Source organism: Plodia interpunctella, chromosome 20 (assembly GCF_027563975.2).
Source record: "Plodia interpunctella isolate USDA-ARS_2022_Savannah chromosome 20, ilPloInte3.2, whole genome shotgun sequence".
NCBI lineage: Eukaryota > Metazoa > Arthropoda > Insecta > Lepidoptera > Pyralidae > Plodia > Plodia interpunctella.
Window position 1 is genome coordinate 1,797,650 of NC_071313.1, and position 21,645 is coordinate 1,819,294.

Here is a 21,645-nt window from a genome sequence, read left to right on the forward strand (position 1 = left end):
CTTTTTTAAAGGCGGACTCACGAAACAGTAGTTCTAAAATTGCTCACTAAAAAAGAGCTTAAGGCTTTTTTAGGCCTAGGCTTTTTTTAAAGCCTTTTTACAAGACTGGCGTCGTAATTAGAGTTTTATCATTTTAGCGGTCAAAAAGGCTCCTTATAGCCTTTTTTTAAGACTCACCGTTTTATAGCGATGGCTACAATATTAATTATAATAATAAATCGTCGTCTCAGCCGATGGACGTCCACTGCTGGACATTGGCTAATAATAATAAATATGTCACTACATTCATATAACGCCATGGGTAGTAAAAACAATTAATAAATATAAATTTCTAAATACATACATATTATAGATAAAACACCCAGACACAGAATAAATTATCATGTTCATCGCACAAACAATTGTTCTGGGTGGGAATCGAACCCACGACCTCCGGATTATCTGTCAGTGTCACTAACCACTACGCCACGAGGCCAGTCAAATTTAGACTTATTTTAAAAATAAGACTGTATTTTATTAATTTTGTACTTACGTGAATATTATTTTTTTACAATTTTCAAAATAACATCGATTCCTATTTCGCCATTATTATCTTGGAAATGACAAAGAAAAATACTTATTTCCGTGGTGTTTAATATTTTAATGTGAGGGTAGGTAGGTATATTTGTTCTTATGCGTTGCTGGATGCCCGGTTTAATTTACGTCATTCATTCGTTTTAATATCGTTCTATTCGAATTGTTGTTCGTATCATGACCAGGAAATGTGTTAAGTTAAATATCTGTTAGTATATTGTGTTGCGGTTAATATCGTAAATAAATACTGGTTCATCAATTGAACTGAAACATTGGGTTGGAATTATATTTTAGCGCGTTGGTTACTATTACTCGTTATCTTTGCGCCAAAATGGAAAATGATGGATTTGATGGTGATTTGGATGTGTCTACTGATGTCACATTTACGAGTTCTAGAGAAAATGTGAGTATTGAGTCTTCTCCGAATCCTAAAAAAAAATATAAAAAGCTGAGGAATACATATTACACGAAGAATGACAGTGGGCTTAAATGTAAAATATGTAAAAAACCATTTTCGATAAAATCGTCACATTCTACGCTAAAAAATCATTTGCTAAGTCATGAAGGCATTGAAGGCCCCTCAACCTCAACCAGCAATACTTCTGCATTGACATTGAGCAAACATAAAAAGGCACTGTATGACCGACTAGTGCTTAATTTTATCGTTCACGGCAACCATCCGTTTAAACTTGTAGAAGAAGAACATTTTAAAAAATTAATGGCTGAGATAAATCCTAAATACTCGCCATTAAGTTCAACGTCACTTAAATCAAACATTCACAAACTATTTAAACAGAAACAACCTGAAGTTATAGAGAAAATCAAAATGATTACAAATAAAATTTCTTTGACTTTTGACTTTTGGACCTCCGTCACGAACAAACCATACGTAGTTGTTACTGCGCACTTAATAGATAATGGTGCATTACAGTCATTTATCCTGGACTTCGATTTAATACCGTATCCACATAAAGCTGAACAGATATTACATAAAATTGTAGAAATCTTCAATTTATATGCTTTACATAAAAGAATTATGTCCATTACTACAGATAACGAGAAAGTAAATGTGAAATGTTTACAATTACTGACTTTATGTAATGATGATTATGATGATGTGATTCACACTAGATGTTTGGCACACATTTTAAATTTGGTAGTAAAGAAAGGTCTAAAAGAAGTTGAAGAGCCTATTTCAGCTGTGAGTAAACTTGTTAACTTAATAAATTTTTCCACTAAAAAAAAGCAGACCTATTTTGAAAAGTGTGCAGAATTAGATATTCCGCAATTAGCTTTACTAAAAGAAATTAACATAAGGTGGAATTCGACCTACCTTATGCTTGAGCGTGCATATAAAATGAAAGCAGTTCTCAATGATCTTTGTCAGAATGATAGGGAATTTCGAAATTCCAATATTGAAGAAATCATGTGGGCTGATGTTAAATTATTGATTGACTTGCTAAAGCCGTTTTACGATGCCACACTTTTACTATCTAAGTCAAAATACCCAAGTATTTACTATGTAGTACCTATAGTAGACGTCCTAATGAATCGACTTTCTAATGCCGAGGAGATGGATAATGATCTTAAGAAAAAAATTTCTGGAGCCATGCTCAACAAATTGCAAGAATATTTTCCCTTGCTACGCACTGAGTATGCTATGTTTTCTATTATACTCGATCCAAGATTAAAAAATGATTATTACTCCGAAAATTACAATGGTACTGAAGATCCCCTCACTTCTATGACATTACTTTTTAATACCAGATACAATCTTGGAAATCAAGCAGCTGAACAGCAATCCGATCTATCGGAATCTTCCGGTGCATCTGGAGTCAATAACAATATTTTTTCTTCAATTTATAAAAAAAGAAGACTTGATAATAATGAGCTGGAAAAATATTTATCCCTACCGATTGAACCCGAAGACACTGATGTAATAGACTGGTGGAAAAACCAACAATTAAACTTACCACGCTTACAAAAGATGGCTTTTGATATTTTATGTATACCAGCTACAAGCGTTCCCAGTGAACAGTCATTTTCCAAAGCTGGAAATTTAATCAATAAGAAAAGGAATCGTTTGAGTAATAAAAGCATACAATCCTCAATGTGCCTTTCATCCTGGCTAAACGTTTTTGGTGATTAATGTTCGCGTACCTAACGATGTTTTACCTATGCTTTTTTTATTTCATTAATTGATTTAAAATATGTTAAACTGTTATAATACATAATAAAACTTTCATTTATAATTCATTACGTTTCTATTAACCTAATCCTCAAAAGAGTCGAGTATTTTTAAAGATGGAACTCTAATTAAATAAATATTTTTTTTAAAGAATGTTTTTCTTTTTAATCACTTTTCTTTTGGATATGTTATGCGCAGTGGTTAAAGATCCAATATATTATATTGTAACTTGAAGTTTAAAAAAAATATCCAAAATATCAAAAAAGTTGTGGGTAGGTCAACATTTCACCTACCCACAACTTTTTGGATATTTTTACTATTTTGTAATCTGTTAATCATTAGCAATTGTGATTTCTTGGCTCGTTAAGATAATACATTTCATTTTTATTATATAATAAAAATGTCTAGTGATGACGGGTCTCCTCCGTGTTCTCCGAGTATTTTACCTGGTTTATCTCGCGAGAAGAAGAGGAAGTTATCTTTAAATGAAGAAAAGTTAAAACCAGAATCATCATCAAAAAAACAATTGGACAAAGGAGTACAGGTACGACAAGAAGATATTATGGATTGTGCCATATATAAAAGAAATCGATGGGACTCATCCGATGTGCGAGCACAATTGAATGTGGTAGTGGTAGACGATATCCACCTGTGCTCAGAGCAGCAACCAAATGATCAAAGAAACAAAGAGTTTGCAAAATTATTAGCTTTTGAGCTCGACCGTGTTCCTCCAGAAAAACGCACGATGACGTATTCAAAGATTCTGGATTTCATTAGAAAAATACGCCAAGAAGACAGTTTGGCTAATATCAGTTTGCCAAGTTTTGATGATTCCGACAATGAAAATGAGTAGATATCCAAGTTGTGTCATTGGTTATATTTATTACGTTTAATTTCATTTTTATATTTTTTAAATATGATACTGTATTTTTATTAACACATCCTTTATTTATTTACAATTTCATTTCATTGCCATACCTAATGAAAATCGGCTGTTTTTCTTTTTGGAACAATGACTATTTTAAGTTGGCCTCTTATGACTTAGTAAATCTTTATAACCAAGTGTCAACGTATACTGGTTTTATATTTTATTATTAAATGTACCAAAAATTATGTAATTGTTTATGTTTTTGCTATATTTAAACCAATCATCGATACCACCTTTAGACCTAATTAGTACCTAATAGTGTCAAATAATATTATATCTAAAAAGACTTTAAAAAAGCCTATGCCTAAAAAGCCTCAAGCCTTTTTTAGTGAACAATTTTAGAAAAAAAGCCCGCCTTTAAAAAAGACTCGCAAGCTTTAAATTTATAAGGCTCGAGCCTTCAAAAGCCATAAATACAATTAGCCTCGAGGGCTTAAGAGCTATTTAGCCTTTTAGCCTTCTAGCCCTCGCTATAAAGCGGCGAGTCTTAAAAAAGGGCTAAAAGGCTCGACCTTTTTCGATCGCTAATCAAAATCCATGACGCGCACGAGTAGCGTCTAGCGCGTGAAACAAGCGACGACGGACTGGCGGGCGGGACGCGGCGTTTGCGACTACCGCGCCGAGTGCGTGGTGGGGATGCGGTGCGCCGCATCATTCAACCGGCGCGGCTCGTCGCAGCTCCGGAACAACCGGAGCGGTTGACGGCTGGCCGCAAATCAGTGCGTCGTTATCGTGCGGTTTCATGTACTAATCGATGTGCGGCCTACCGCAACGGCACGCCGCATGGCGGCCAACCGCTAGTGCGTTATAGGCCTTACCATTTTTTATATATAAATTTATGTATAATTTTTTATCAGTAATATAACATTAAGTACATAATAAAGTACATGGTCAAAAGGTATACTGAAACATATTAGGCCATTCTTAGTTTTGACGTCTACGACTCGTATTACTCCGTCCGCGCCTGGATAGACCTGCTCCACCCTTCCCTTCGGCCATACGTTTCGTGGTAACGTGGAGTCCGCTATGACGACAACATCGCCTACTTTTACCGCCTCGCCGCGACCATGCGGCTCCCGCCGATGATGAAGGAGAGGTAGGACTTCCCGCACCCAGCGCTGCCAGAATAGATCAGCCAATCGTTGAGCAGCTTTCCAATGCGACCGTCCAAGCTCGTCTACCTTGGTAAATGCGCCCGGTAATGGAACCTTTGAAGGACCCCCTAATAGGAAGTGGTTAGGGGTTAAGGCGGTGTCGTCTTCCGGTGCGACCGACACGTGTGACAGTGGTCGAGAATTAATTGTATGTTCGACTTCCGTAAGTAGAGTGTGGAGGACGTCTTCGTGAGGGTGACGTTCGTGCAATGTAGCCGTCAGTGCGGTTTTAACTGAACGCACTAATCGTTCCCAAGCTCCGCCCATGAACGGTGCACCTGGAGGAATGTAGTGCCAGTTTATTTGTCGAATGTCCGCTTCTTGTTTCATAGAGGTTAGGGCTGCCTTTCGTAGTTCAGCATCAGCTCCGTGGAAGTTAGAACCATTGTCACTCCATACAGTGTCGGGGCAACCACGTCTAGCCATCATACGACGTAGTGCGAGCACAGCAGCATCAGCAGAGAGTGACGACGCTATTTCTAAATGAACTGCCCTTGTCGTCAAGCAGGTAAATAAGGCAACGTGGCGCTTCTCATGGTGTCTCACTATAGTGACTGAAAGCGGCCCGAAATAATCCAATCCTGTTTGTGTGAATGGACGCTGATGATGGGTGAGGCGACACAGTGGCAGGTTCCCCGTCAGCGGTTCAGGAGGCGTGGCACGGCGCAGTCTGCAGGGCTGGCATCGTCTGATAACTGCTCTTACTGTGGGTCTAATGCGTAGCATCCAAAATCTTTGGCGTATCTCATTTGTAACGCATTCGACGCCGCTATGATGTAACTTTCGGTGGATCCAGTTTATATACAGTCGACTACTGTAGGCGTGGTCTCCGTCTAACACTGCTGGGGACAGAGTTTCCTCGTTGATATCAGTCGCGGCGGCAGTTCGAGAGCGTAACCTCATTACGCCATTTTGGTCCGTAGTCAAGGATAGATGTCGAAGGCGACTGTCAGTAGATAATCTCCTCCCGCCGGTGATGTCACGTAGCTCCGACGAAAAGCAGTCTTCCTGAAGGGCGCGTGTCACAGTGATGGCGCTTGCAGTCCTTTCGCTCTTCGACTATCTCACATTTGGCATGCCTAGAATTGAGATCAGCCTCTCTGTCTAAGAAACGAGCAATGACAAGCAGCCTAGGTTCAGATGCATCCGCCAAAGCCTCAAAATCATACCACCTATGTCGTAAAACTGTCGTTAATTTATCGCATACAATGTTAGTAATTTCTGGGTTATTTTTATTTAGTGCCTTTATAGTAGATATAATATTATTTACTTTAGAAGCAAAAACACAGACTTCCCTTGGACTATCTAGCAACTTTGGTAAGTGGCGTAATTTTTCCAGTTCGTTTGTAACCAAAGCGTGTGGTCGGCCGAAACGTGCTTCTAGCCTTTCCACAATTTCTAGCGCTTCAATACCTCCTACAAATAAACCCTTTACCGATTCCAAAGCTACTCCCTTTAGGCACTTGCGAAGCCGGGCCATATTTTCCGCCTCCGTAAAGGCGGACTGTGACTCGACAAATGCACTTTTAAAATATAGCCAGTCACCAGTATTTCCATTAAAGTAAGGTAAGTCAGCATACCTGTGAGTCGCGGGTGCGGAGCGAACCCCGCGAACTACCTCTAATAAAGCCGCCGTTAGGTCTCTCAACGGCTGGCTGGTGTCGTTTGGCTGTGGTACTCCCGCCGTCGTGGTGGCGTGCGACCCATTGGACGCAGTTGTGACGGGTGCGACGGGTGCCGAAGTGCCACCGGGCGGCAGTGCTGCGGCCGTGTCGTGACTAGTGACTCCGTGATGGACGATGGCTCCTCCAGTGGTTCCCTCGCCGTGCTTCTTGTTCCCACCATTGTGATGAAACGAGTTCACTGGTAGGTGTCCTGACTGAGGCACGCGGAACGCGACGCGGTTGCACTTTAATATTAACTGTCCGACTCGAATGGACCAGATGTTAGAAATGAAAGATTTGTGGACTTAGGTAGGTACAACAGCGTTTATTATCGTACAATGAGGAGCCTTAACACTTTACAATCACGGAACATTTATCTTAGCACACACGACTGTTACAAGACGAACGACGACACAGACTGACATGAGAGCGGGCGCGGGAAGCGGGAACGCGTGATGCTATCCACGGACTATAGCGACTGCGAGCGCCAATCACGATCAAGGACCGCGAACATTACCAAATAAGGCGCGTTATTTGCGCGTGTCCCAGTATAGTAAAAGCATACGCATTGCCGCCAGCCCACAGTATAAATTAATGCAGGGAACGACTTATGTATCGGTAACAATGTGAGACTTGTGTGTTAGGGAAAATGACTAGATTACCATTTAATAAGATAGGTTACAGAGCTAAAAGACCACTTGAGCTAGTGCACACAGATGTTTGTGGTCCTATTACTCCAGTTAGTAGAGAAGGTTATAGATATTTTATCACGTTTATTGACGATTACACTCATTTTGTTATGGTTTACATTATGAAACAGAAAAGTGAAGCTTTTGAAATATTTAGAGAGTACTATTATTATGCTACGAAACATTTTAACTGTGACTTATTAAAATTGAGATCTGACAATGGTAGAGAATACGTAACTAGAGAATTTTATAATTTTTGTAGAAATAACGGAATTCAAGTTCAGTACACGGTGCCATATAATCCTGAAATGAATGGAGTGGCGGAAAGAATGAATAGAACGTTGGTGGAAAAAACTAGGACACTTTTATTAGATTCGCAATTGAATAAAGAATTTTGGGCGGATGCTATTTTGTGTTCTGCATATGTAACTAATAGAAGTCCAACAAAAGGGAAAGATTGTACACCAAGTGAATTATGGGAAGGAAGAAAACCAAACGTGATTAATATGAGAGTTTTCGGAAGTGTTGCTTATAATCATGTGCCATCTCAATTAAGACATAAACTTGATAACTGTGGAAAAAGAATGATAATGATAGGTTATGCTAGAAACGGTTATAGACTTTACGATGAAGATACTAAAAAAGTGGTGATAAGAAGAAATGTAATTTTTGATGAAAAAGAACGAAAAGAAATACAGAATAATGTAGAACTAGAGTGCCGAGAGGTAAAAGAAGAAGATGTTAACAAAGATGATAATGAAGAAAATGATAATGAAGAATTTTATGAAGCGGAAGATACATTAGAAAAAGATGATAATTCGAAGGAAAATTCTGAAAAAGAACAAATTGTAAGGGAGAAAAGAATAATTAGAAAACCCAAGTGGCAACAAGATTATGTTACTGATTTTGAAGGAAATGAAAATGAAGTAATGTATGCTTTAATGGCTGGACAAATAGAAGATACGCCACATACATTTGAGGAAATAGATAAGAGAGAAGATAGTGAGTTATGGAGAAATGCAGTTAAGGAAGAGTTTAATGTTCTTGAAGATAGTGGAACATGGAGGAAAGTAGAAAGAAAGAGAGATATGAAACTTTTAGATACTAAATGGGTATTTACAAAGAAAAAAGTAGGTGATGCAGAGATATGTAAAGCGCGACTTGTTGTTTTGGGATATCAACAAACAGGACATATGGATAATTTATATTCACCTGTATTAAAGATGCAAACATTAAGAACATTATTAGCAGTTGCTGCAAAGAAGGATTTTAAGATTAAACAAATGGATGTAAAAGGAGCTTTTCTTTATGGTCGAATTGATGAAGAAGTTTATTTAAAAATACCTAAAGGATATTATATTGGAAAAGAAGACAATTATGTTTTCAAATTAGAAAAATCACTTTATGGTTTAAGAAAATCCCCGAAATATTGGTATGAGAGATTTACTGAAGCAATGTTGGATTATGGCTTTCAACGTTCTGAAAATGATTATTGTTTATACATGAAAGATAATGTTTATGTTTTATTATACGTTGACGATCTTTTGATTTTCGCGAAGCAGGAGACAGAGATAGAAAAAGTAAAGACGTTTTTGACTACACAATTTAGAATGAAAGATCTAGGTAATACTGACATGACATATTTAGGAATTGAATTTAGAAATTTCTATTAAGAGACTAGATGACTGTATTTTAGTTAATCAGACAAGATACTTAAAAAATATTCTTAAAATACATGGGATGAGTGTGGTTGCGCCAATATGGTACTTTGAATTTGACGCCATACGTCTCGGTCTTGTTTGAATTGTAAGTTGCTGATTGGCTGTTCCCACATTACCTGTTCCTATTAGTTGTCTCCTTCCCACACCAACGCGCCAACGCATGTGTGAGCGAGAAGACAATACCAAGCAATTCGGAAATCATCGCCGCTAGTCGTGCGCTTCAAAAAGTGTGTGCAAAAAAAAATTCGGTTTGTCGCGCGCGCGGTCCCGCTAATAATATTCGAAAATTGGTGAAATTACACTTGTACCACCCCGTGAATGTGCATAAACTCTTCCATACAACCACCGTGGACTTTGTGCGTTGTAGTTTACTTCCAGCATCGGCCTGGAGAGCAAATTGGATCTTCAGCGGACCAAGCCCGATAGCACGCTGCCGGCCGACCTATTTGTGAAGGCATCTCAGCAAAGGTTGGTGGTTCCTTATCCATGAGCTGCCTGCTCCTTTTGTCCATATAGCCTCCAGGCAGTTCGTCCTTTATTTTTCTAATTAGCAACTTGCAAAGCATAAATATACAGTCCTACATATATCGTCATTGAACCGGCGCATCCAGAGTGATTGTAAAGGGATTGATACACCTATGGATGTAAATTTTAAATTTGAAGATAAAACTATTGATATGAATTATGAAACTAAATGTAGATCTTTAATTGGTTCTTTGTTATATGTAACAGTAAATTTTAGGCCAGATTTAACGTTCCCTGTAAACTATTTAAGCAATATCAATCTAAACCAAATTTGACTTTGTGGAAAGCTTTGAAAAGAATTTTGAGATATGTTAAACAAACTTTATATTATAATTTATGTTATAAGAATTGTAATAATATTTCATTAGTTGGTTTTGCTGATGCAGATTGGGGTAGAGTCGTTGATAGGAAATCAACTACTGGTTATTTGTTTTTAATTTTTGGTAACACTGTTGTGTGGAAATCTAAAAAACAATCTGTAGTAGCTTTAAGTACGACGGAAGCAGAATTGGTAGCACTTTGTGAAGCTTGTGTTGAGTCTTGTTTTGTTATTAAGATTTTAAATTAAGATTTAAATATTGAAGTAAAGGATTTTAAAATTTTTGAAGATAATCAAAGTACTATCAAATCTATTCAAACTTATGATCAAAGAAAACTGAAGCATTTAGAAATTAAATATAATTTTATGAAACAAAAGGTTGAGCAAGGTTTTGTTAAAGTTGAATATATAAGTACTAATAACCAATTAGCTGATATTTTTACTAAGCCTGTTCGTAAGTTTTGTTTAAAAGAATTTGTTGTTAAGTTAGGAATTTTAAATGTGATGTCTGAGGAAGAGTGTTGAGTATCAGTAAGTTAGTGGACAGCCACCACATTTAAAGGTTATATTTTATTATAATATATTGTTTATGGTTATCTCATATTATATTTATTTTTTATTAAACTTTAAAGAATCAACTATGATATTATAAACATATAAGTAATAATTTCTAATGAGATCACCTTATTAATTTAGTTTTTTAAAAAATCACAATTAGCCATCTCTCCCGAGGGGTCCGGGCGTGATGGCCATTACATTAGAGGTAAGAAGGCCATAACTGAATACTTACTGTAATTGGTTTATAGTTATTTTTTTGGTCTCATTTATTACTTTTAAAAATTACGTGAATAGGGCACATAAACTGCAAACCAACCAACTCCGAGTTGCTCTGGTCTAAACCAATTTTCCCCAACTAAGATTAGGCCATTACCAAAGGCACCACCAAGGAAAACGAACATGAATACCAGGCGCAAGAGAAAGTCCGTTGTTTTGACAGACACACCAGAAAAAGAATCTTTGAGAATGGAATATGAAGAAAAGATGAAGAAAAAGCAGAAAAAAGACGATAAAGGTAAAGAAAAGGGAAAAGGAAAACAAAAAGGCAAAGGTAAAAAGTCTGCAAAAAATAAGGATGAAATAGAAAGAGTTAAGAAAAGGGTTTAAAGTTCGGGTTCTTCAGATTCGGATTCAGAATCTGAAGAGTGGTATTGTCTAGTTTGCAGCGAAGAATATAGTCAGTCAAAAGGTAATTGGGTACAATGTACGGTATGTAAGATGTGGGCACATGTAGGATGTGTCGGAGGAAATACTTTTTCTTTTGTTTGTATTAACTGTAACTCAGATGATGACTAAATTCTTTTATTAAGAGGGTTATTAAAAGGCTGATCATTATAAGATGTAGAACTAAGAGATAATTAGTTAGAAGACTTAAATTGGGGGTTTAACTTGCATTATTTTAATCAAACTGTGATTTTGACGTGCCAAGTAGACGTATAAGTACCTACGGTAGTAATTAAGTACAAAACATTATTAATAGTTTAAAACTAAAAGCTTAATTTTGTTGATTACTTATAGAAAAGTGTATTTCAGTTAATTATTTAGTAGAAGAAACGATTTACAGAAGTATTTTGTTATTTTTGTTAATTACTTATTTGTTGAAAACAAATCAAAATGTGAAAAGAATACTCGTTAATGAATAAAAAATTAAAATTATAAGTGTTTTATTCTTTAACAACATGCCCAATAGCTGTTACAACTAACCCCAAGCACGGGGTAAGTTGTAACACTTTCCATTTTTTACAAAAATCAAAATTGATATTTTTTCATTTAGACCTTATAGAAGAATGATTAGAGTATCAATCAAAATGCATGTATGCATAGAGACCATATTTTTATCAATCTGAGTGTTTGGTAACACCTGACGGAACCGAACCTTCGTGGAGGTGGGCCGCGTCAACGTGGAGCATCAGAGGGTACACGTGGCGGACTTCAGCCGCTTCGTGCAGTGCCGGAAATGCCTACAGTTTGGGCACACCGGCAATAAATGCGAAGCGGAGTTCTACCCGTGCGCCCACTGCGGCTCCGCCGCGCACCATATCTCCACCTGCTCCCATAGAACCGACCCGACTAAAATGTGTTGCTACAACTGCAAACAAACAAACAGCACATACACTAAACACTCCGCCCTTGACACTAAAGTTTGCCCAAAGATTCTGAAAGCCCAAAAATCCCTAAATGAATCAACCGACTATGGTTACTAACACAATAAACATTGTACAATGTAACCTTAATCGGTGCTATACATCCCAACAGGAATTTTTAGTGCACTTCCGCGATAACAACTTCGATGTAGCCTTGATATCCGATTCATTGCGGATGGCACGCCTGCCGTGCCATTACTTTCTTTTACGTGTGGCGTAGGGCGCGGGAGCCGTGTCATTTTTAAATCGATGATAACTCCTTCAAATTAGGTTTTAGGGAGATCTACCCAGAACAAAATTGTCGCTATTTTTCATCTAAATCAAGGTCGTAGCCTTCGTTTCTGGTAATTGTATGATTTTATTAAAAGCAGGTGTAACCAACCTTTTCAGATGCTTAAAATTGCAATTTAATAATACCTAGGCTACATGACTCAATTTTGTTTTGTTTAAATATGGAAACACCTCTAAAAATAAGCCCACTAGTAAAAGAAATACCATGATTACTGAAGAACTCTTTGACATAAAGTCACACTTTTTTGGCGAGTCCAAAACGTTCCATAGAGAAGGCTACCTAGGTGTGACGTCACTTCTAAATAATATGTATTTCGTAGGACACGTGCGTGAACTTTATATGATAACTATGTAAAATATTGTGTTTATGGTATAGGCCTCATAATAAAAGTTGCTTTGATTTTAATAAGTTACCTTATGATAATACAATTTTTTGCTTTTTCTATAGTTTTAAAATGGACTTGCCCAACTAACTTCAAATAATCTTTAATATAAAAATAAATCGCTAAATGTGTTGGTAAGCGCATAACTCAAGAACGCCTGGACCAATTTGGCCAATTCTTTTTTTTTAATATTCTTCGTAGCTCAAGGATGGTTTTTACGGCGGCGAGAAAATGTATGTACCTCGGGCGAAGCCGGGGCGAGCAGCTAGTAGTTACAAAATTAAAAGTGTGATTATTAGTTTCGGTTAGGTAAAAATTTATGTATTATGAAACATTATTTCCAAAACTCTACTCCTGTCATGTAGCCTATTAGTTATGGAAAAATACCACGTGCGGTTCAATATGGCTAATATGAGTCTTATTGCACACGACACTTCATGTCCTAAACAATGGAGGATCCCTGCCGGAGAGATAACAAGTTGCATGTCCCTACGAAGTACCAACAATGTAAAATGACCAGTACGTTTTGTACAATATGGTCCATTTTTGCGTGGACAGATAAGAAAAAGGTCCTAAAAAATTCGAAGGTGAATGTTTTCTTATCTTTTGTGAATTAGTTCTGTTTTGCTATCCTTGGTGATCAGATCTGCGTGCGTATCGATGACATTGAGATCGTATATCTGGGCTTTCGACATTTGTGTTGTGAGGACTGTGTTACTGTGCTCTGATCTTCGTAAAAAAACGACTGCTGCTTGTATAACTGGACTCCGTGATCTGCCAATGTGACGACTCAGCCTGTGTACATAAATCTCTGCTTGCCGTAAACTTCATGGTAACTTATTGGGTAAGTTACTCTTATTGGTACTCTTTTGAACTCCTATAAGAGCACACTATAAGGTAGGTACTCTTTTGAACAGAGTAAACTTTGTTCAAAAGAGTACCTATCTATGTATCCAATGGAGGGATCCTGTTTGTTCTCATGATTAAATTTATCATAATATGGTTTGTCATAAGGCCTTTCTCATAATTTTTCTAACATAATAATTGATTCACATAAAGTTTATTGCTATAATGCTTGTGTAGGCATAATGTTAGTTTATAATAATGAGTTTTGCTGTAAAATAGTATATCATAATGGGTTTGTCATAACAGTTATAGTCATAATCATAGTTTATTATAATTTATTTAGTTCATAAATTCTATTCTAACTCTATTTTAAACCCTTATAAGTGGCTAAAATTTGAATAAGTTTTTTCATAAGATTTTCTAACGAGAAAACGAGAGAATTTTGTTGATGGTTTCCTGAACCTGAAAATGTAAGACATTAACATTTCAATAAGTATTTTCACTTTAAATTACTTAAAAACACTAGTATAGGTTAAGGTGCGGCGGCCCTTGGGCCACCCCTTAGCCGCGAACATAAATAAACTAAATAAACTAAATCACTTTAACTTATCACATTCTTCTTATTAACATAGGTAAAAACTTAAATGTTATATGTTATATACTTAATATTATTTTTTTTTTTTTATTGGATTAAAACAGAATGATTTGGATTAAAACTTTAAGTCTTTTCGAACTCTTCGGAGCCGCCATCCGCCATGGATCCTTTGAATCCAAGTATTAATCTGCCAAGTTCGCCAAAACCTGGACCATCATCGGGTATAAATCCTTTGGAAGCTTGCAGTTCGCCGCAATTCGGTACATCAACTTCTCTGGATCCTTTGAATCCGTATATGATTCTTCCAAGTTCACCAACACCTGGACCATCATCAGCTATAGATCCTTTGGAAGCTTGCAGTTCGCCGCAATTCGGTACATTAACTTCACTGGATCCTTTGAATCCATATATGATTCTTCCAAGTTCACCAACACCTGGACCATCATCCGCTATAGACCCTTTGGAAGCTCGGAGTTCGCCGCAATTCGGTACACCAACCGCATTAGATCCCTTAACCGTAGAATTAGGAAGAATGATGTCTCCACAAGAAACTATGCCATTATACGATATGGAAGGCTTAGATTTTATTGGTGACGAAGAACTATACGGGATTTTGACCGGCAATAACGACGACACATTGGATGAACTTAATAGTGCAGATCCGAACGAAGAAACAAATATTAGCAATTCTTACGAAAATCAACAGGCCGAAGAGGAAGAAGATACTTCTCCAGAAGAGACGACCGGGTGGTATCCGGGTAATCCTACAAATATGTCCAATATAATCTTTACAGGGACAAGTGGTATGTTGCCGCCACATGATGTAAACGTCAAAAGTCCTTTGGACTATTTCTTTTTATTCTTTAATTCTCACTTTATAAATTTAATTCTGGAGTGTACTAATAAGTACGGTAACAAACTAAAAGCAACAGCGACTACTCCACGCGCTCGTTTTCGCAAGTGGACTGATGTAAGTGTAGCCGAATTCAAAACTTTTCTCGGTCTACTGTTGCTGATGGGGACAATTAAGCTAAATAGACTAACAGACTATTGGTCAACTCATTATTTGTTTCGTCTATGTGTACGTCAATTTATGTCGAGAGATAGATTTTTTTTAATTTTAAGAGCTTTAAACGTGCAAAATAATGAGAGAACCCAAAGTATATTTAAAATAAAGTCGTTAATTGATTTGTTCAATGACACGATTGATTCGGTATATTATCCATTGAGAGAATTAACTATTGATGAATCTCTTATTTTATGGAAAGGAAGACTTCGTTTTCGTCAATATATTACAGGTAAAGCCCATAGATACGGCATCAAGTTGTACATTTTAGCCGACGCTAACGGAATTATTTTAAAAATTCACGTGTACGCAGGGTCTCAAGATACACAAGTAGGCGGTAAAAATCATATTAAAAAAGTTGTACATCTTCTTATGAAAAAATATATTGAAAAGGGACATTCCTTATATTTAGATAACTTTTATACCAGCGTGGGGTTATCTGAGGAGTTATTGTGTAAAAATACATACGTAACTGGTACCTTAAGAGCAAACCGTATTGGTAATCCAACGGTAGTAAAAAATATAAAATTAAAAACAGGAGAATCGTGTATAGTACACAACTGGAAAAAAATTGTAGTAACCAAATGGCAAGATAAACGGGAGATATTGTTCATAAGTTCGGAACACACAAGTCAATATAAAGCGACTACTAGTCGCCGTGTACGCACCGTCAAATACAAACCGGCCGTACAAATAAAATATAATAAATACATGCGGGCAATAGACCGACATGATCAGATGTTAAGTTATTATTGCTGTGAGCATAAGACCCTGCGCTGGTACAAAAAAGTTATTATACATATAATACAAATATGTCTAGTAAATGGCTTTTTGCTTTTTAACGCAAGAAACAAAGGAAATGAAACAACTTTGTACAAATTTAGAATGGACATAATGGAGAAATTACTGCCAATGCCAAATAGAACAGAACTTTCTCGGTCTCTATCAGAAGGAAAAATACATTTACCTGCCAACTTGCCAAAGAAAAATGGCAATACCCTAAGAAAAAGATGCAGAGTGTGTTATTTGAAAACCAAAAAAAGAGTTTCTGTTTTATTTGGCTGTCCTGATTGCCCCGGATTTCCGGGTCTATGTATTGATAAATGTTTTGAGAGAATTTCACAAATATTAGCATACTGTATTGTGATTGTTAAAAATTACAAATTGTGTTATAGAAGATTTTTTAGGTTTTTATAATACTTAACTTGATTGGCAAGAGGCTACTCACTATAATTTGATTTTGCTGATTTTCAAATTTAAAAGTTTAATTAAAAAAAAATACGATCAGTCAGGTACTTATTTTAAAAATACTACTGACAGTACATACTGGTTGTCTACGGACTTCTGAACTATTTTTGTAATCACATGTTCAGTTTACTTTTATAAGAAATGGTCAATAATAATAGAGCAAAATTTGTGAAACACCATTTTTTTTTTTGTAAAGGATATTGATTAAAAACTGAATAGGTACTGATTAAAAAAAAAACTTCTTAATAATAAAAATCAATCTGGCACTTTACTTAAAATATCAGTCTCCAGTCTCCTTTAAATGATATACAATCAGTCTTATAATTTAAGAACAATGTCAGTAGAAAAGATTAAGATGATCCGATTTGCATTGAGCGGGATGGCGGGATAGTGTTAAAAATATTGACCATAACTCAATTGTATACGGTTTCATTTAGGTTACTGCAAAAATGTCTGTTACTGAACGAAAACTACATTGATCTATGTATTTCAGTTCGCCAAATGCAAAAATACTTGGAAATATTATTGTGTACTTAAATTTCCCGCTCAAATTGATCGAACCGGCATATGTAACTTTTTTTAAATATATGGTTTTCATTTAAAACCTAGTTTCATTAAAAACTCTTTTCTAATTTTTTTTATATTGTACCTACTTACTAAAATTATTTTCTTATCATATCCAAAATTTGCTGCATTTTTATATTTCTGTCATATGGCTTGAAGCGCAGCAATTCATTTGAAACCAACTGGCCAAAATATTTACATCCATGGATGTCCAAGATAGTTGGGACCTGATCCTCATCTTCCTTATTTTTTTCTATATCCTTTGCACTGCCCGCCATTGTATTTTCTGTGCAAATTGCTCTATCCACCATTACTTTTTCTGTACATGTTGCACTATGTACCATATTTTTTTCTGGGCACATAAAAATATCCTTTGTTTTTATATTTTGTGTAAATTCGAAGTTGTCCCTGTGTAGTAAATACTTTTGCGAATTTGGCTCGAAAATTTCGTCATCAGATTCGCACTGAGTTTCAGTTTCTGTCTCGGGAATGTACTTTCTTTTTCGCCGTAATTCTTAAACAATAATAGGCAATAGGTAATTAGAGTATAATGGCAATATTAAGCAAATTAGGATTTTGAATGACTGAGATTGAAGGCACCCGTCTATTTACTCTTTTTCTTAAAATGTAAAAATCTTATTCCATAGTGCCCTAGTAAACGACTCATAGTATTTTTGGTACTTACATATAAGTTTGATAATTTTTCCTTTGGTAAATTCAGAGAAAAATTGATTACCGCCGAAAGTGGCCACTTTTGGCGGTAATCAATTTCCCTCGGCGGTTTTGAAAGGAAAAAATATGAAACTGCGAAAAATACTATGTGTTATTTACTATGACACTATGGGATTAGATTTTTAAAATATGATACGGAATTTATAGACGAGTGGCGCTAGTTTCGCTGCACTAGTCGTCTTAATGACTTAATGTATCATATGACAACCATACTAGTAGTATTATAAATGCGGAAGTTATCATGCTTGTAATTTTGTGAATTTGGATGTTTGTTCTCAATCACGCTGAAACGGCTGAACTGATTTGGATGAAATTCTGAACGGGAATAGTACAATCAACTTAAGCTTAGACAATGTATTAATTTGAACGCGGGCGAATTGCGGGAAAAAAGCTAGTATTTTTAATAAATATATACCTATTAAGTACTAAATCAAACTTGACAGTTTATCATTACGTAGTGTAAATAAGTTGAAATTTCTTGTGAGCAAAACCAAAACAATAATTACAGAACTAACTTAAAACCTCATTTAGTCAAGCCCACATTCCTATAAAACTATTCAAACCATTAGGACTTAAAAATAAGTTCAAAAGGTTTTGCACACCTTCATTAGAAATGTCACTTACCTTCCATTTTCAAAAATACACTTGTTATGCCACTTATAATCACTTGAAACAACGTTTCTGTATGTTCGCGTTAGATTTCGAATGTCAACTAAAAGTATGTAAGCCTAAAACATGTAAAAACTGGTTGAAATACTGTATTCTTTTCCATATGGCTGAAGACACAGGAGGCGTGTCATGTAATCGTATGGCGCTTGACCCGGCAGCCGTGTCACATAGTTTTTGTTGAACGCCATTAGTAAAAGTTTGCAAAATTAGGCATCGCAATGAATCGGATATCGGAACCCTATGTGGGCAGTGGCTTAGAAGTTAGGCCCCCACTGGGAATTAATGTCTACCAATTTTCAAATGGCTCCCGAGTCAGAGCTTGCATCCTTACCAAATCCACGGTGGCTGCCATTGGCGTCACGCAGCTATCCACCGCGAACCTAGCCGTCGCCCGCATCAACTTTGGCCCCAGATCCCTGGATGTCGCCTCAATTTATGTGGAACCCGACACAGACAAGGAATCCACACTGCCCAAATTAAACAACTTCTTGCGGACGACCAACTCCTCCTTGCGGCTGGTCGGCGGCGATGTCAATGGAAGCCATCAGGAATGGGGACATCGCGATGCGAATGACAGGGGAGAAGAAGTGGCCACCATCATGGCATCTAACAACATGGCAGTCTGCAATGTAGGCGATGAACCCACCTTTGAGGCGATAAGACATGGGAAACATTGCTCCTCCATTGTCGATGTTACCTACGCCTCACACAACCTTGCTGACAGTGTTAACAACTGGCGCGTCGACCGCGCGGTTTGCCCCTCCTCAGACCATAACGGCATCACCTACGTATTGAAACCGCCCCACAGAATGAACAAGTTAAAAAGTTCCTCGACTTTCAAATACTCCACCTATAGGGCGGACTGGAAACAATTCCGCGAGGAATTGGTGCCAGTCATGGCCCCGCTGGTGGGTCAAACAAACGTTGCCGCTCTCTCTGGGGAAGGGCTGGACCGCGTGGTGGACCAGCTTACCACCAACATTCAACGGGTCTGCAGCAGGGTTTTCCACCGAAACCGAAGCCCTAAATCCCACAACCCATGGTGGTCAGACGACCTCGAAAATATGAAAAAGGAATGTATCCGCCTACATCACAGGCTACACTACTTAAAAAGAGCCAGCAGACCGCTCGGCGAAGCGATTATCAACTACCAGGAGGCAAAGAAGAACTACGCCCTGGCTATCTCGAAAGCGTCCACGGAACATTTCCGGAAATTCTGCGACACACAGGAGAAAGAGGATGTATGGGCGGTCACCAACCGCATCATCAAAGAATCGCCTCTCAGAAGACCACCACAAACTTTAAAAATCAACAACACATACACAGACAATAGCCCCAACACCGCCCATGCACTTCTCAACCATTTTTACCCTGATGATACCCCGGATTCAACGAGCTGTCAAAGGGAAATGCGGAACAGAATGGATGACTTGCCGGACTCGGAGGATGACCTTCCGTTCACGGCCGAGGAGGTCCGGGAATGCCTGGCACATATCGGTCACAAGAAGGCCCCGGGAGGAGACCACTTGACCTCAGACATCTGCAAGGAGGTATTCGATGAGTATCCTGAATTTTTTACCAATCTGTACAATAGGTGCCTGGAACTGGGATACTTCCCGAAAACCTGGAAGAAGGCAGTGGTCAGGATCCTCCCGAAACCTGGCAAGACCGATATGGAGGAGCTCGGCTCCTATCGGCCTATAGGACTCATCCCCGTGTTCGGCAAGGTCCTAGAAAAGCTATTGATCAAACGGATCTCATACAAAGCGGAACGCGAAGAAACACTCTCCAATAGACAGTTCGGATTTAGAGAACAAACATCTACTACAGACGCTCTCGAGTTGGCCCTAAAGACTATAAACAACGCCAAGAATAACAAAAAGCAAGTTGTAGCAGTCTCGCTGGATATTAAAGCAGCATTCGACAATGCTTGGTGGCCGGCACTCTTTCGGCGGCTTCGGCACATCAAATGCCCTAAGAATATCCACCGTATCGTCCGGAATTATGTTTCGAACAGGACCGTAACCCTGGACTACGCCGACAGCACGGCGTCCAAAGAGATGTCCAAGGGGTGCATCCAAGGGTCGGCCTGCGGACCAGTGTTTTGGAACATAGTCCTGGACGAACTCCTCACGTTGCCCCTACCTGACGGCGCACATATCCAAGCATTTGCGGATGATGTGTTGCTGATCGTTGAGGGACGAACACGTGAGGAGGTGGAAAAGATCTCCGAGCTATGTCTACAGGACATCCATTCCTGGGGCGAACGAGTCAAGCTACACTTTGGTCCCGACAAAACAAAACTCATCTCATTCACTAAACACACACAGACCGCCATCATCCGCATCAACAACACTCAAATACCAATCTCTGACACCATCAAACTTTTAGGAGTTATAATAGACAAGAGACTCACATTCATAAACCACACGAAATACATTATACACAAAGCGACCAAAGTGTACAAAAATCTTATACGATTCGTTCGGCCCACATGGGGCGTCCACCCAGAAAATATCGACTGCATCTACAGACAGGTCGTGACCCCCATTATTACCTATGCGGCAGGGATATGGGGGTCTGCAACAAAATATCACCTGGTCCGCCGAGCGCTCCGGTCATTTCAAAGGAAATTCGCGATCATGGCAATACGCGGATTCCACACAATATCTGCCGTCGCAGCCGACGCACTGGCACGATTTCCGCCGCTACACTTGGTGGTTGACGAGATACGCGAGACACACCGCATCAAGCAGACCGGTATGTTGGACTCCCTCCCTGAGGACATTGGGCTGTACCGGCGTGTCCGGGTTAGGGACCTCCTGCATCCAGCCGAGCGGGTCACTATAGACTACAGCACGGCGACCACGCAGGAGGAAACCGACTACCTCATGAACCCGGAGGCACCCAATGTCTTCACGGACGGGAGCAAACACGACAATGGGGACACGGGGGCGGCATTTGTCATCATCATGGAGGGACTGCCGGGGGTATCCGTGACCAGGAAATTCAAATTGTGCAGAACCGCTACTGTCTTCATGGCGGAACTGTACGCAATAGCCCAAGCCTTGGAGTGGCTTCGTCTTCGAGACCACTCCTCGGCCAAGATCTTTTCAGACTCACTATCCGCTATAAAGGCTATCCAGGACCGCAGCAACACAGACTATCTCGTGAATCGTATTCACAGAGATCTGTTCTTGCTGCGGTCCAGGAACCAGGTGGTGGACTTTGTGTGGACGAAGGCTCACGTTGGGATAGTGGGAAACGAGATCGCGGACGCGACAGCCAA

At 38.4% G+C, this 21,645-nt stretch overlaps 1 protein-coding gene across 1 annotated transcript; it reads left to right on the top strand.

The window, feature by feature from the left end:
* Window positions 1-7,786: 7,786 nt before the first annotated feature.
* On the top strand, window positions 7,787-12,022 carry LOC128678904 (uncharacterized). Its single transcript, XM_053760816.1, has 4 exons — window positions 7,787-8,308; window positions 9,285-9,385; window positions 10,730-10,919; window positions 11,705-12,022. The coding sequence occupies exons 1-4, from the start codon at window positions 7,787-7,789 to the stop codon at window positions 12,020-12,022; spliced, it is 1,131 nt and encodes a 376-aa protein (XP_053616791.1).
* Window positions 12,023-21,645: the final 9,623 nt, after the last annotated feature.